The sequence below is a fragment of the Dipodomys spectabilis genome, unplaced genomic scaffold (genome assembly GCF_019054845.1).
Source record: "Dipodomys spectabilis isolate Male_0828 unplaced genomic scaffold, ASM1905484v1 ptg000054l, whole genome shotgun sequence".
Taxonomy (NCBI): domain Eukaryota; kingdom Metazoa; phylum Chordata; class Mammalia; order Rodentia; family Heteromyidae; genus Dipodomys; species Dipodomys spectabilis.
In genome coordinates, this window is record NW_024870731.1 from 26067061 (window position 1) to 26081071 (window position 14011).

Genomic DNA, 14011 nt, shown 5'->3' on the forward strand with positions numbered 1-14011 from the left:
ATCATCCAATGCATACTTCATAAATACTGGATGAGTTTTTATTGGAAATTTAAAACCTTTAAATCTTGTTCTTTATTTACTTATTGGGGCATGAGTGGAGTTTGAACTCTAGGTCTCCCACTTGCTAGGCAGGCCCTCTACCACTTGAGCCATGCCCCAACAATTTTTGCTTTTGTTTGTTTGTTTGTTTTAAATAGGATAGGGTCACGTGTTGTTCCTTGAGGTTGGCTTTTGACCTTGATCCTCCAAGAATCAAGTAGTCTCCCACACAGCTGGGATCACAAGCAATTACAGGCATGTACCACCATATCTGAATTATTGGTTGAGAGGAATTCTCAGAAACTTTTTGCCAAGGTGGCCTTGAAGTGCCATCTTTCTGATCTCTATTTCCTAAATATCTGGGATTATAGGTGTGAGCCACCATGCCCAACTATTTTGCTTAATTCTAACAGAAACGTTTTTTGTTTTGTGTTGTTTTCTGATACTCACTTCCAATTTTCTTGGTTCATTCCCTGAGCAAAATTTGTGAATGTCAAAATTTCCGAGTCTAAGTTATCCCAATCTAGGATCACACACACACACACACACACACACACACACACACACACACACACACACACACACACACACACACACACAACCCACACACCAAAAATCCCCACAACAAAACAACAAGACAAAAAAAATCTTAAGTTTTGTTATTGTTTTTCCAGAAGTTGCATTTTCCCTGTTTACCAACGGAAAAATAACAGGGGGGATTAGATTTTGATTAAAACCAATATCTCAAAAGCCACAAAATTCTGTGTTCAAATCCTGGCTCAGCTACTTCCCAGCCGTGTGATATATTAGGTGATTAAATTCAATTATTTTACTTCCCAGATGTTGCCAGCTTCAACAAGTACAGAAGCATAGGTAAGCCAACAGGGGTGAATGGCTTAGGATAATTCTTAGCACACAGGAAAATGGACTACAACATTATGTAATTTTTATATTAAAAACTCACAAAATCCTCTATCATCATGGGAAGAAATACATTGTACAAAATAAAGCAGGTGAAAAATCCCATCTTTTGTGGATGACTTCACTTTCTGACATATTTTAAAAAGGGAGTGGCTTTGGGAGAACTATTTGACTTATTTCTCATTTTGGCGCTCATCCTGAGAAGAAGCATGACTGATTACTAAGTAATTGTAAGAATACAGAGAACCTGCTGGATTCTTTAATTCAGGATGTTGCCTTGAAGGGCTGGAAATGTTTCTGATCTAGGGCAAGAGAACTGATGGTATCATGGATCAATTTGCGTCCAATGTTGTTGCACAAATTTAAAGTTGTGTCCGGGGTAGGTGTGAGAGAGAGAGACTTTAGGACAACAGAGGTCTGTGAATTGAGCCTCAAAACGTTTGCTTAACACCGAGGAGGGTCAAGACTTGCAAAGTCACATGAGGACAGTTACAGTGGCCTCAATTCTGGTTCTTCAGATGTGTCTAGAAAACAATGGCCTGCAAAGCCAGCCTGCTCAAAGTCTGTGGCTTCAGTGGATAGGAAAAGCTGCCTCCCAAACACTACTACTTCTAAGAGAGAATGGCCTCTTGGAATTCCAGCTTCCACAAGGCAACTACCTGGTGAGTTCTGCTGTAGCCTTTTCTTAGAGAGAGAGAGAGAGAGAGAGAGAGAGAGGCATCCATCAAGACATGCCCTTTCAACTCACTGCACACACAAACATGCTTTGCTTTCTCCTGATGTGAACTGAACTGCCACAGTGAACTTGAACTCTGAGACACATGAGGAGAGTTTGTTTTAACAGCTGCTTTTGCAATGAAGCCCTGGAGTTAGTGCTTTTCAGACAGCTGGTTCTGATAGCCTATTTTTTTGCTGTTCTGTTGTTTCTAATGCCCAGCTGTCAAGACACACCCACTGAAGATCTACTAAACAAAAAAATGCTAATTATAATGGATGTGAGTGGTCCTCTGTAGGAGGTCTCAAATACTGACATAGGACTTTTCTCCCCAATTTATTTTTTATGTTTTGTTTTTGCTCTTTTAGGGCTAATTGTCCTGTCCAATATGGGAGCCATGACTCCAAGGGAGCTACTTAAAACTTAGAGTAGTTATCATTACTCTTTTTTACTTTTTCTTTTTACGGTTAACTTTTCTGGGATTTGAACCCAGGGCCTCATGCTTGTTAGGTCTACTCTACCACTTGAGCCACACCTCTAGCTAATCATTTTTTTTTTCACATAGGACCTTACTTCTTGTCTGGATTGTTATCCACCCATTTCAGGCTTCCTGTAGTTGCTGGGATCACTACTGAATCCAGCTTCTCTCTATCGACATCAATTCTTGCGTATTTTCCTGCCCAGTCTGGCCTTGAACTGTGATCCCCTATTTTCAGCTGGGATTACAGGTATGAGCAACAAGAACTTGTCTTTGGCTCTTAATTTTAATTAACAAAAAAATTTTTTAATGCAGTTTCCTTCCCACTTACCAATATTTTAAGAGCTTGGTGTTTAGAAACATGACTTCCATATTGGAAAGCAAAAGCAACATTCCTGTCATTGGAAGACTATGTTGGTCAAGGCAGATAATTGATAAAAATGACCAATTTCCAGGTTTGGCCTATATGAGATGTCTTACTGCCCACCAGGCATACTTGACAGTCTAGGACTTTTAGCTTGAGTTATTTTTCAGATAGCCTCTTGCTTTTTGCCTAGGGCCAGTTTTAGACAGTGACCTTTCTCTCTATGGCCTCTGACTTAGCTAAGATTATCAGCACACTCTCTCAGATCTCTTTTCTTGGTTGAGAAGGAGTCTTCCTAACTTTTTGCCTGGGCCTTGGACCACAATTGTTGCCTAGTTAGTAGCTGGGATTCCAGGTGGGAGTCACCCACCATCACCAGCTTGACTGCCAATCTTCTATTTCATAAAATTCTAGGTAGAAAAGGTGTGTGTGTGTGTGTGTGTGTGTGTGTATTTAAAATTTTAAAAAGGCATACATGACAATCATCCCACTTGAGAGGAAACAACAAGAAGCCAAGAAAATGGTATGGTAACCCACAATTCAAGATCTTTTTATTGGTAACCATTAAATAAAAAGGAGTTCATGTACTCTTAGGTCACACTTTCCCACAAGTGTGGAAAGCTGGATTCCGGAATGCAGAAGGCAGAAAGTCAGGTCTTTCACAGATCTGAACTCTCAGACCAATGAGCTCAGGTTTGGGTTCTAAAATAACTGGGAACAGAAGTCAAATTGGTTCTCTGACAGGAAGTTAAAAAAAAACCTCTATGTCAGGTGTCAGGAAACTTTTGTCACCAAAAATCCCTGGACAGCAAGGAGCTGGTGGTTCATGCCTATATTCCAATCTATTCAGGAGACTGAGATCTGAGGACTGTGGTTCAAAGCCAGACTCAGTAGGGAAGTTCATGCGACTCATCTCCAATTAACTACCAAAAAGCTGGAAATGGAGCTAGGGCTCAAGTGGTAGAGTGCTAGCTTTGAGCAAAAGAGCTAAGGACAGGCCCAGGCCTTGAGTTTAAGCCCCAGGACTAGTATTCATACACACATATACACATACACACAAATTTCCACATCTAAAACAAAGATAATATGGCTACATTTTAGTTCATTGAACACCGTCGTCTTTGACCAGGAAGCTGTACGCATAGCAATTTGTATTTGTACTTTTATGGTGGTGTGGGGATGGAGGGCTGGGGGGCGGGGGAAAGCAACCTGTTAATTGTAATTACATGGGTTTAGTTTTCTTCATTTCATACTAAATTTTTCCTCTGTCCTTTATAACAAGTACTTCTAACATACTCCTTGCTGTTACCTTCCCACCCAGAATAGAGGCGACCCCACAGTACTTCAAAAGTACTTGTAAAACAAATGCCTTTTATTTGTAAAGGAAGGATGCAGAGGTTTTTACTCTTCTACCCCATCCCCCCACAAAACAAATCATCTGCAATTGCTTTTGCTAATCTGCAAGATTCCTTCCTAGGCAATTATGCTTGGAGCCAAACTCTACCTCCCACTCTACATTCCAAAGTTTCTGTTCTTTTCAGTTCCAAAAAGACAACACCAAGGAGGGAGTCAGGCAGAGCTGGACACACACCTCCCTTCACTTTAACCTTCTACTCCCGTGCCTCTCACTTTGGACTTTTAAAACCATCGATATAGAAATCTGTCACACTACCATCCAACACTCATCAAATGTCTCTCTTAGGAACACAATCACTGTAAAAACAGAGGGAAAATATTTATAGACTTAAGTGTTCTATCCAAACAAAAAGATGTGGATGGTTAGGGGCTGGTGGCTCGTGCCTATAATCCTAGCTATTCAGGAGGCTTAGATCTGAGGATCATGGTTCAAAGCCAGCCCAGGCAGGAAAGTCTGTGAGACTCTTATCTCCAATTAACCACCAAAAAGACAGAAGTGGAGCTGTAATTTAAGTGAGACAGTACCCAGGCCCTGAGCTCAGCCCAGGACTGGCACACACACAAAAACAACAATAAAACAAATGAACAAAACCACTCAAAGAAAGGCTGTGATTTCCACGTCATAGTCCTTTGATTTAAACTTTAATTTTATTTATTTATTACAGTACTGGGGCTTGAGCTCTGGGCTTTATGTCTTGCTTTTTCATTCACATCTGATCCTCTACCACATGCGATATACCTCTACTTCCAGCTTTTTGCTGGTTATCAGAGATTAGAGTGTCTCAGATTTGTCAACCCGGGGCTAGCTTTGAATCTCGATCTCCTGAGTAGCTAGGATTGCAGGTAATGTGTCATTGACTCCTGCTTATCTTCTTCTTCCTATTTTTTAATATGCCATACTGACAGAGCCAAATACTGTGGATCCTGTTGAAGATCCACATTGAAGATATGTTTTATCTTAGTAAAGATAATATATTTACAAAAAATGTGCACTTAATGTAATCATTTTTTCAGAATCAAAATCTTGATATCATCTTCCCTCTGTCCTCCAAATCTGGCCAAAATTATATCATTTACAGGAAATTATGGGGTTTCTTGCAATTTCCTAAACTCAACCAGTTGGTTGATGTTTCTATGCCTGCAGATTATGGGGATTTATCAGCAGCACTAATAAATTTAGCTCTCCAGCTACTAGACTCAAATGGACACTGTTGCTACTACTTCAGTATTGGTTAAGATTAGATGATGTGTGAGTTTTAGGCATGTCTGTCAATAATTATAAACAGGGTCAAAATTCACACTGAATTTAGGCTGGTTTCTTTCTACCCAAATAGGATTAAAAAGTCCATGCTCACCAGGTGTCTACCTACCACTACAATGTATCATTACAAAGCCCTGTGGATTCTTACCAACACCTCCCTCATGGGCAGCAAGTAGACTGGTGGGATATATGTTTGCATGATATGGAGCATGGTAAATACTCAGTACAAGTTATCTGCTATCACCATTTCCTGGAACATTATCTTAGTTTGTAATTTTCTTTTTTGTTTTTTTGTCAGTTGAACTTGGGGCCTGGGCGCTGACCCTGAGCTCTTCAGCTCAAGGCGAGCACTCTGCCACTTAAGCCATAGCATCACTTCTGGTTTTCTAGTGGTTAAATGGAGATAAGAGTCTCACAGACTTTGTCCTGGCTGGCTTTGAACTGTGATCCTCAGATCTCAGCCTCCAGAGTAGCTAGGATTACAGGCGTGAGCCATCGGTGCCTGGCTTATATATATTTTTTAACCTAATTCATAAAGGGACTCACTTGTTTTGGTCTTTCATGTACAAGTTCCATTATAAACCTATGGGGGAAAAATGGGGTCCCAATAAAGAAAAGAAATGAAGTATTAACAGGCTTTTAGAGTCATTTTTAATGATGATGTATATAAATGCATATATACTATATATATGCACACATATATATGTATACTTATACATATATATATTGCAAAGTGTAGGCTCTCTTGAAATGTCCATGTTTATTGGCATAATATTTTATTTTTCTTTAAAAATAAAAGCTTTCTGAAATCTACTGAAGGTGAACAAATGGCAGCCTTTTGCTGTTAACTAAACACAGAGAACAGGTGCAGTCAAATTTATGCAGAATAGCTTTGGTTTTCCCACATCCAGAGCCAGTTCTTCTAAACAGGTTGTGGTCTTCTAGCTAATTGATCATTACTACAAATCCAAGAAATAGAGCATTCATACTTCATAGATAAAACCCGATGAATAAGGACAATATCAGAACAGAAAAAAATACCAACAAACTGTGAAATTTCATATATTTTTGTTTATAAAACTATGCATCACTTCTAATTGGGAAATACTTTTCGTAGAGTATCTCTTTAAGCTATCCAGCTACACGTGGCTATTTAAGATTTTTGCAAGTAGGAATAGGTTGGAGGAAATTTGTAAAAATTAATATATGTATATATTTAAATCAAAAGAAACATACATTCATTTCTAACTCACATAGCCTACTTGTCTTATAGACTACTGAGAAACAATGATAGGAAGACACTACATATAAAATTAAATAACAAATGAAGCGCTTTTGTAATAAAGGAGTTGCAAAAAAATTAAATAACATGGAAAAATAAATATGCTTTATTATATAAACATAGAAATCTGTTTTGCTCAAAATATTTTCAGAAAATACTAGGCATGGCTGCTTAAAATGCTGTTCAGAAAACACGGTAGTGATAGTTACAATCTTTATTTTTGTTTCTAGAGATAGATCTAGTGAGGTTGTCAGACACTGATGTCAAACATTTTTCTCTTCCTACCTATGGAAGCTGCAAACTTTCATATGGAAATGAGGTAGACACAAATTCAGAAGTTGGTGAGGCGGAAACAGCAGCACTGTTCCTTCATGAGCTCGTAAATTCTCATTACTCAGGTCGACAAGCATCATTCTCAAGCAAGGCTCAGAGAACACGTTTAGATTTCTTTTTCACACTCACACAAAAACCCCACGAAAGGAATTTCCCTTGAAGAGAACCACAGTCTCCAAGGTGATATTCAAGCAGAGATACAAGCCATACACAAACAGGTGTGACAGACCTGCCTGTCTTTGTTAACTCTGATTACCTAGATGAGTTAGCTTACGGTAGAACACTCCCAATTTTTAATCTACTTTCCACTTTGACTTGCCTATATAGAGTGGTCTTTCCTATGTGCTTTCCTCGTGGTGGAACAAGTGTACTCATGATGCAATGAAACCCTAGGACTGGCAGTGGGAGGTCCACTTCAAGGTGCAAAAGCTAGAGTCTTGTTTCAAAAACCGTCTTACCCAGAAAGTATCCAAGGACGTATTTTTAAAGGGACAAAAAAAGCTAACTATTTGGAAGATTATTTTTTCCCTTCACATTTCACAATCTTGATTCTTCAATTCATAATGATGTGAGCAGAACCCCATGGTCTATCTCCATTAGGTACTTGAACTCCAAGTTCACAGAAGCTTTGTTTAGTGACTGGAAGCTGTGTGAACTGAGATTTGGGGTCTCTATCCTAAATACTGCATTTCAGTAACAAGTGCTGAGGTAGGCTAGCTCCATTCTGACCCTGAAGAAGGCTTCCTTTGACCTTGGAGAGGGCTGCTGTTCAGAAACAAGTGCTGAAGTAGGCCAGCTCTACTTTGACCTTGGAGAAGGCTTCCTCTGACCTTGGAGGAGGCTGCCTTGTCTTGACAGGACAGCTGCTATGTGTGGGAGCCCTTGGGGAGACAAGCAGCCTACAGGAGGAGTAATTGCGACCCCAGGCTTCTAATCAGTCTAAGCTGCTGTCTGTTGAAAGCAATACATTAGCACCTCAACTGTACTCTTCACTGTTGTTAATTTCATGGACATTACAATGATAAAGCACCACCGAAGTGACTTATGGCTATGAACAGAATTCACTGAGGTATGCTTCAATTTAGAATCACATTGTACCAAAGCATCCATGGAAATAAACATGAAATTAACATCAAAATCCTACAGGAAGGATCTGAAAGACTGCCCTATCACACATGTATTTAGGAAAAGTAATATACTACAAATGTATCTACTTAAACACATCACTTTTTGATTTAATTATTTTTTAAATCACAATTTAAAAGCCTTGCAGAAGAGGCCTTTAAACAGGTATTGAAATAATGATCACTATACAAAGGAATAACTGAACTCACATAAAGGCAGCAAAACTATTTCTTAAACCCATGCACTTGCTGCAGTGGATTTCACAGAATTGGATTTTTCACTCTCTCCCTCTCTCTCCTCTCTTATGTTCCAGAAAACAGTATGCAGGGGTCCAGAATAATAACACTAGATAAACTCCACATCTTCAGTTAAAATAATTAATAGTGCCTATCTTAAAATTTAAGCAGTTAAACTCTTAAAATATCTGTAGGGGGTAGTAGTAATCCTGTATAAAAAATATGGAGATGTTGAAGAGAAACTACATAGAAACTGAAAGAGAAACATGTATACATGTAATATATATATATACATACAAAGATGTACGGATATGCATATACACATCTTTGCATGAATATATATGTGCAAATATACACATATCCCTAGCACTATATTTTACCATTCTTTGGGACTATATATATATTTTTTAATTTTTATTTATTTATTTTTTACTTTCCTAAGCAATTCTTCCTAGAGAGAGAAATACGGGATGATCTAAGTAACTAGAATCTGGAGAGAGGAAATATTTATTTCTTCTTCTCACCAAACCACAGCAAAATCAAAATCAGTGCCACTATTTTTGAGAGCACTAGGTAGATTTTCGAAACATAATGCTGGGGTTGGTGTTACTATTGATTGAAAGAATGAGGTAAAAATATCTTGGGCTCAGGAAGGACATCTTCATGAAAAATAGTATGAAGGACGTGACTGAAAGAAGCCGGGAATTTCAGAGGAAGGGATGTTATATCTCTGGCTTCCTGCCAAGCTCTCCTTAGGAGAAGTTACCATTGGTATACACAAAGAACTTTTTTAGGGAAATGTTCATGTGACACCGCATAACATTTTTTAAACTCTTGAGTAAGATCCTTGCAGCCTAGCTAAACAGGAGCATGTGAGAGAATACTGATGCCTTTCTAGGTTTCTACTTAATATCTGCACCTCCAGCCACAGCCTCTGAAGTGGAAACTCTTGGCTCTCAGAAGCAATCAACAGGTATCGACCATGTCACTTTAGGGCACCTGCTCTTCAGTTGGGTTCAGGAATAGTTAAGCCTTTTCCCCAGAGCCACAATGAAGTAAAAAAGGGCTTCTGAATATGAGTTCATAAATTCAGCTTCAGTGCAACAAATGGAAACACTTTACGTGTATCCAACAGCCCTGGTGGCTCCACAGTGGATGCCCAACTTAGCCAAGGTACTGTTTGACACCATCGATCCTTCTGTGTGCCAAGAGCTGCCCCAGGAGTTTGCATATGATTTACAGTGACAAACCTTGCAGAGAATTCACTATGTCAGCTGCTGGCTAAGCATCTTGCAAAGGCAGAACAAACTAGTGCCAAAACAAAACAAAACAAAAACTGCTGTCAAATGGGCTTCTTGCTTGGGTAGAAGAGAGAATGTTTCAAACACCTTGAAAGACACCAGGTCAATGATGCCACCGTTGGCCATTGGTATTTTAAACATGATTTTTCAGTCTATTTTGTGGGCACAGACTTTGCAGTGATTGCGTTGAGCTGTACCCGAGTCATGTGGAGGCAAATCACAGTCACTGAAAATTGCCTTGGCCTCAATAAGCGGGATCGTCTCCCAGCAGTCAAAATGATCACAGCTTAGAAAAGGAAAGACGGTCTGCTATTGAGTTGTCTGATTAACTTCTATAGATGGACACATGCCATCTCCTAGGCAAAGGAAGATACTTCCTGGCACAGGTGCTGTATGAGGTACATGGACATAGTAATGTCACTTTGGCAATGTCCTAAAATAGTACGTTTATGCTACGGTTGTGACCATCAGGCGAAAAGAGGCATCCATCAGGCACGGAGGAAAGCCCCAGAATGCCTTGGAATGAGACAATGTGGGTAACAAACATGAATAGTTAGGGCCGTACCGAGCTCCAAGGGCCAGTACTCCAGGCAGCGTCTTGGCGACATGCGTGAGTGTTACACTGCTCGTGATCCGGAGGTTTCTCGAGAATGTCACAGCTCAAATCTGGGAACCGTTCACCATTGGACCGCTGACAGACCACCAGTCTTGTTCGCATCCCTCCGCCACACAGCTTAGTGCACTGCAAGAAAGACAAGGAATGGATCAGTTATTCTGTTGGAATGATCTATGACAAATTTTCCTTCCCCAGTAGAAACTCTTCTTGGTCCAATTTGATTACAGCCTTGGGCAAGGGAAATCTGACAGAGAGGACCAAGTTGAATTACTGTGATAATACACAAGGGACCACACTGGATTGAAGACTTCCCCTAAAGCTATAATAAGGACTTCTCTGCATTCTATGTAGAGCGCAATTCTTTTCCTTATTTATAAAATGGAGGCTACAGAGTTAATGAATGTGTTTGGGATCCAGCCATTAAAAGCACCAAAAATTAATCTGAGACCAAAACAATGAAACCAAAACTAGAAATAAGCAAAAATTACCCACTACCCAATAAAGGAGAGATGCCTTGGCAGAATCTATTTTCTGGTAACTTTTAAGAACCTGACACTCATCGTAGACAATTCTCCAACTCCAGTCTCTATAGATTCTGATGACGCTGAACTATTTTTATTCTACTCTAAATCTTAGGATAACAGAACTACAATTTGCCCTGGGGATGAATAAACAGAGCGAGCACTGGGAATGCTGGCTCATGTCCTGACTCCTGGCAAGACCCAGACTTCTGAGGCAGGAACAAGTTGTATTTCTTGGACAGTGCTGCCCAGCTCACATTTAGGATCATGGACATTCCGTTTCCTTGCTGTGTCAAGGGCAGATCTCACCCACCATTTGGAAGACTCAGCCTGTGCTGACTAGCATCCTAGCAAAGGCATGTACGCTCTCCTGGCTTAGATCCAGTTACAGAAGCTTAATTATGTGTCCCACAGGACAAAACTGTGCAAGGAATTTTGGGAAAAGCCACAATACCCGAGCCTTGCCCTCTCTCTTCTCCCTTAGCAAAGCCCTCCAGAGCATGACGCAACTGGCATTGGAAGTCAACAAAAATTCCTGTTCTGGCTGCTTGTGGCTACTAGATTACGTGTATGAAATCAAGAAATGTGGCCATGACTCCAGTGCCAAGAGCGTGAACTCACACACCCATCATTCAGTTCTCTCATTCTTCTTCTCTTGGAACTGGGTTTCTTGGGTGTTGTCATCTTTTATGTGGTAAATTTTACAGTCAAGACAGAATAACTCAAGCTTTAAATTTGTGCTTTCCCTGTGGACTGATTCAACTGTGGAGGGATACATTCTTGGTTAGCCCCCAAAACCCAGAGCCCTAGTATTAAGTATAATGTAGGCTCAAAACCTCCATTTAATAACAGTGTTATTCATGCTAATAACTTCTGAACAATAATAATGTAAATTGTTCCTACATTATTAGGATAGCAATGTGTTAAGCAGGTGACAGACATGATCTCAAAATAGTTGTGAATACGATGATTATTCACATTTACAGATTTAGGAGACAAAGATTTGGCAAGGTAGTACTGTGTGTCAAGGAGCCAGGAATGGAAGCAGGACCTGGTTTTGTGTGCCATGAACACTATACTGCCCCTTATTGATCCAAGCACGTAATCCTGAAAAGGCACTGATTGAAGAATTCCATTATCTGAGAATATACAGCTAATTGCTCACTTCAAAGATTGCAACATGTCCTCCTTGATAGGAATAATAACACCCATTCATTTCATAAGGAACTTAAGTATTAGAAGACATTATTCTGTGGGAATAAAAATGTACCCTAAACAATCCCCAATCTAGGAAGCAGTTGCCCAGACTTCCACACACTAATCTAACATCTACTTCCATACTGTGCAAGCATTCATTTTTAATCATCATTGCTTAGAGAGTAAATGACTTAAACTAGCATTTATAAGTATTCTTTCCTAATTATTCTCCCCTTGCTGTCTGTTATTAGTAATAGGTGAATTTTAAACTAAATTCAGAACAAAGATGAGTCTTTCTCCTTAAAATACAATGTAGCTGGGGACTGGAGGCTAACACCTGCCTATAATCCTAGCTACTCAGGAGGCTGAGATCTGAGGACAGTGATTCAAAGCCAGCCTGGGCAGGAAAGTCTGTGAGACTCTTATCTCCAATTAACCACCAGACTTGGCACTGTGGCTCAAAGTGGTAGAGAGACAGCCTTGAGCTGAAAAAGCTCAGGGCAGAGTCTAGATCCTGAGTTTAAGCCCTACGATCAATGGGAAAAACAAAACAAAAACAAAAACAACAAAACAATGTGAATAGTGACTCTACTTAGTTGACATAATTCCTCTTTGTGCTTATCACAGGACAGACAGACAGACCAACAATTTGCTCTTACCTCTCCCCAGCTGCCATAAATCCACTGAGGACAAGGACCGGATTCGCAGGCCCGTTGCTCATCTGGTTTTATTCTCTCCACACAGTCATTCGCAGTGTATCCGTTTTCATCCTGACATACCACAACACGCCGCTGGGACCCACCAGCACAGGTACTAGAACACTGAACACAGCAGGAAAAGAGTTAATCCTCCATGCTACATCTTAGCCCCAGAAAACACAGCTGGATGAAAGGTTAGAGAGATGATGGGATCCATCACAGTGGAAGAAGGCTATCAGGAGAGGCCCGGGCAGTTCCCTGAGGGGAGGCTGGTTAAGGTGTATTTGTATAAACACCTGTGGAGAACAGAGGCCCAGCCTCTCCTTCTCCCAGGCTTCAGGCCCTCAGTAGGTGCTCGTTAGATACCCAGTGGCTGATAATATCTAGGATCGTGTCTTCCTGTGTCCTTTCTGTATCTCGGGGAGGGACTAGTGTGTTGGAGTTTACTTAGGAATTCTTTCCAACATTTAAAGAGCTTATTTTAAACCAACATTGGACTTCTCTTTCAACACACAGCTCAGATTACATGCTTAATGAATTGCCACTTGTTGAAATTAAGCTTCCATAAGATCCCACTCAATTACCAATGGAATGCCTTGGGGACATAATTTTCCAGCAGGCAAATGCTCCTTACTTTCCTCTTTACAAACGTGTAGACTCTGCGGGCTAATGGTAGTAAGATATGTTTTGTTTATTGATTTTTCCCCTTCCTCAATGAACTTGGTCGAATTCTATCTTGACAGACCTCTGTTCAGCTGTATTTTGGACTTACCCTCTCTCACGGCTGTCCCTGAGTTTGTTTGTATTCTGTTTCCTTTCCCACACATGCTTCTTATAGCCCTCTTGTGTATCAGCACCTGGAGTGTTTTCTTTTCCACAGTTTCCTTATCTTTTTAACCTAGTGTGTTTGCTAGCATCCTTGAATCTGAACGTTATTAACGTCAGAGTGCCTATCAAGTAAGCATGCAGTCCTCAAAGCAATGCCATCTGCACTACTTATCAAGATACAAATAGCATTGCAAGCATGTTTTGTTTTCAGTTATGATTTCTGGGTTGGTCATCCATTCATTAATTCATTCATTTTGAGCCAGACTCACTATATAGCTCAGTCTGGCCTTGAACTCTTAATCCTCCTGCTTCTGCTTCCTGAGTGGTAATATTGTAGGTGTGTACCACACATGTACCAACTATGTTGTCAAGCCTAGTTGCAAGTTCTAGAAAGCTGATTTGTGTGCTTCCTATTCCACCCTAGCTGAAACCAAGGTTATTTAAAAATACACTCAGGCCTTGCTTCTTGTTGGCCAGCTTCTTCCATATCAAGATGTGAAGCTATTTTGCTGATGTCTCTGGGCCTCAATTAAACTGCTGTGCTGAGAAATTGGAGTTGCCTGGCCTATGCTGGTCGAATGACAAGCGAGTTCAAAATGTAACCAACCTAATCTGTATCTACACTCTCATTTTATACTGAGTTTACTTTTGAAATCACAGAGCAGGATAACAGATCTATT

At 40.2% G+C, this 14011-nt stretch overlaps 1 protein-coding gene across 1 annotated transcript in view; it reads right to left on the reverse strand.

Annotated features, from left to right (window-relative positions):
* Nucleotides 1-14011, reverse strand: part of Adamts9 (ADAM metallopeptidase with thrombospondin type 1 motif 9) — a 148271-nt gene that overhangs the window by 52009 nt on the left and 82251 nt on the right. The window contains exons 27-28 of the mRNA XM_042680270.1: nt 12465-12626; nt 10037-10213 (exon numbers count right to left, since the gene is read on the reverse strand). Of these exons, the coding sequence (XP_042536204.1) occupies nt 10037-10213; nt 12465-12626 (339 nt within the window). The remainder of the gene's footprint in view (nt 1-10036; nt 10214-12464; nt 12627-14011) is intronic.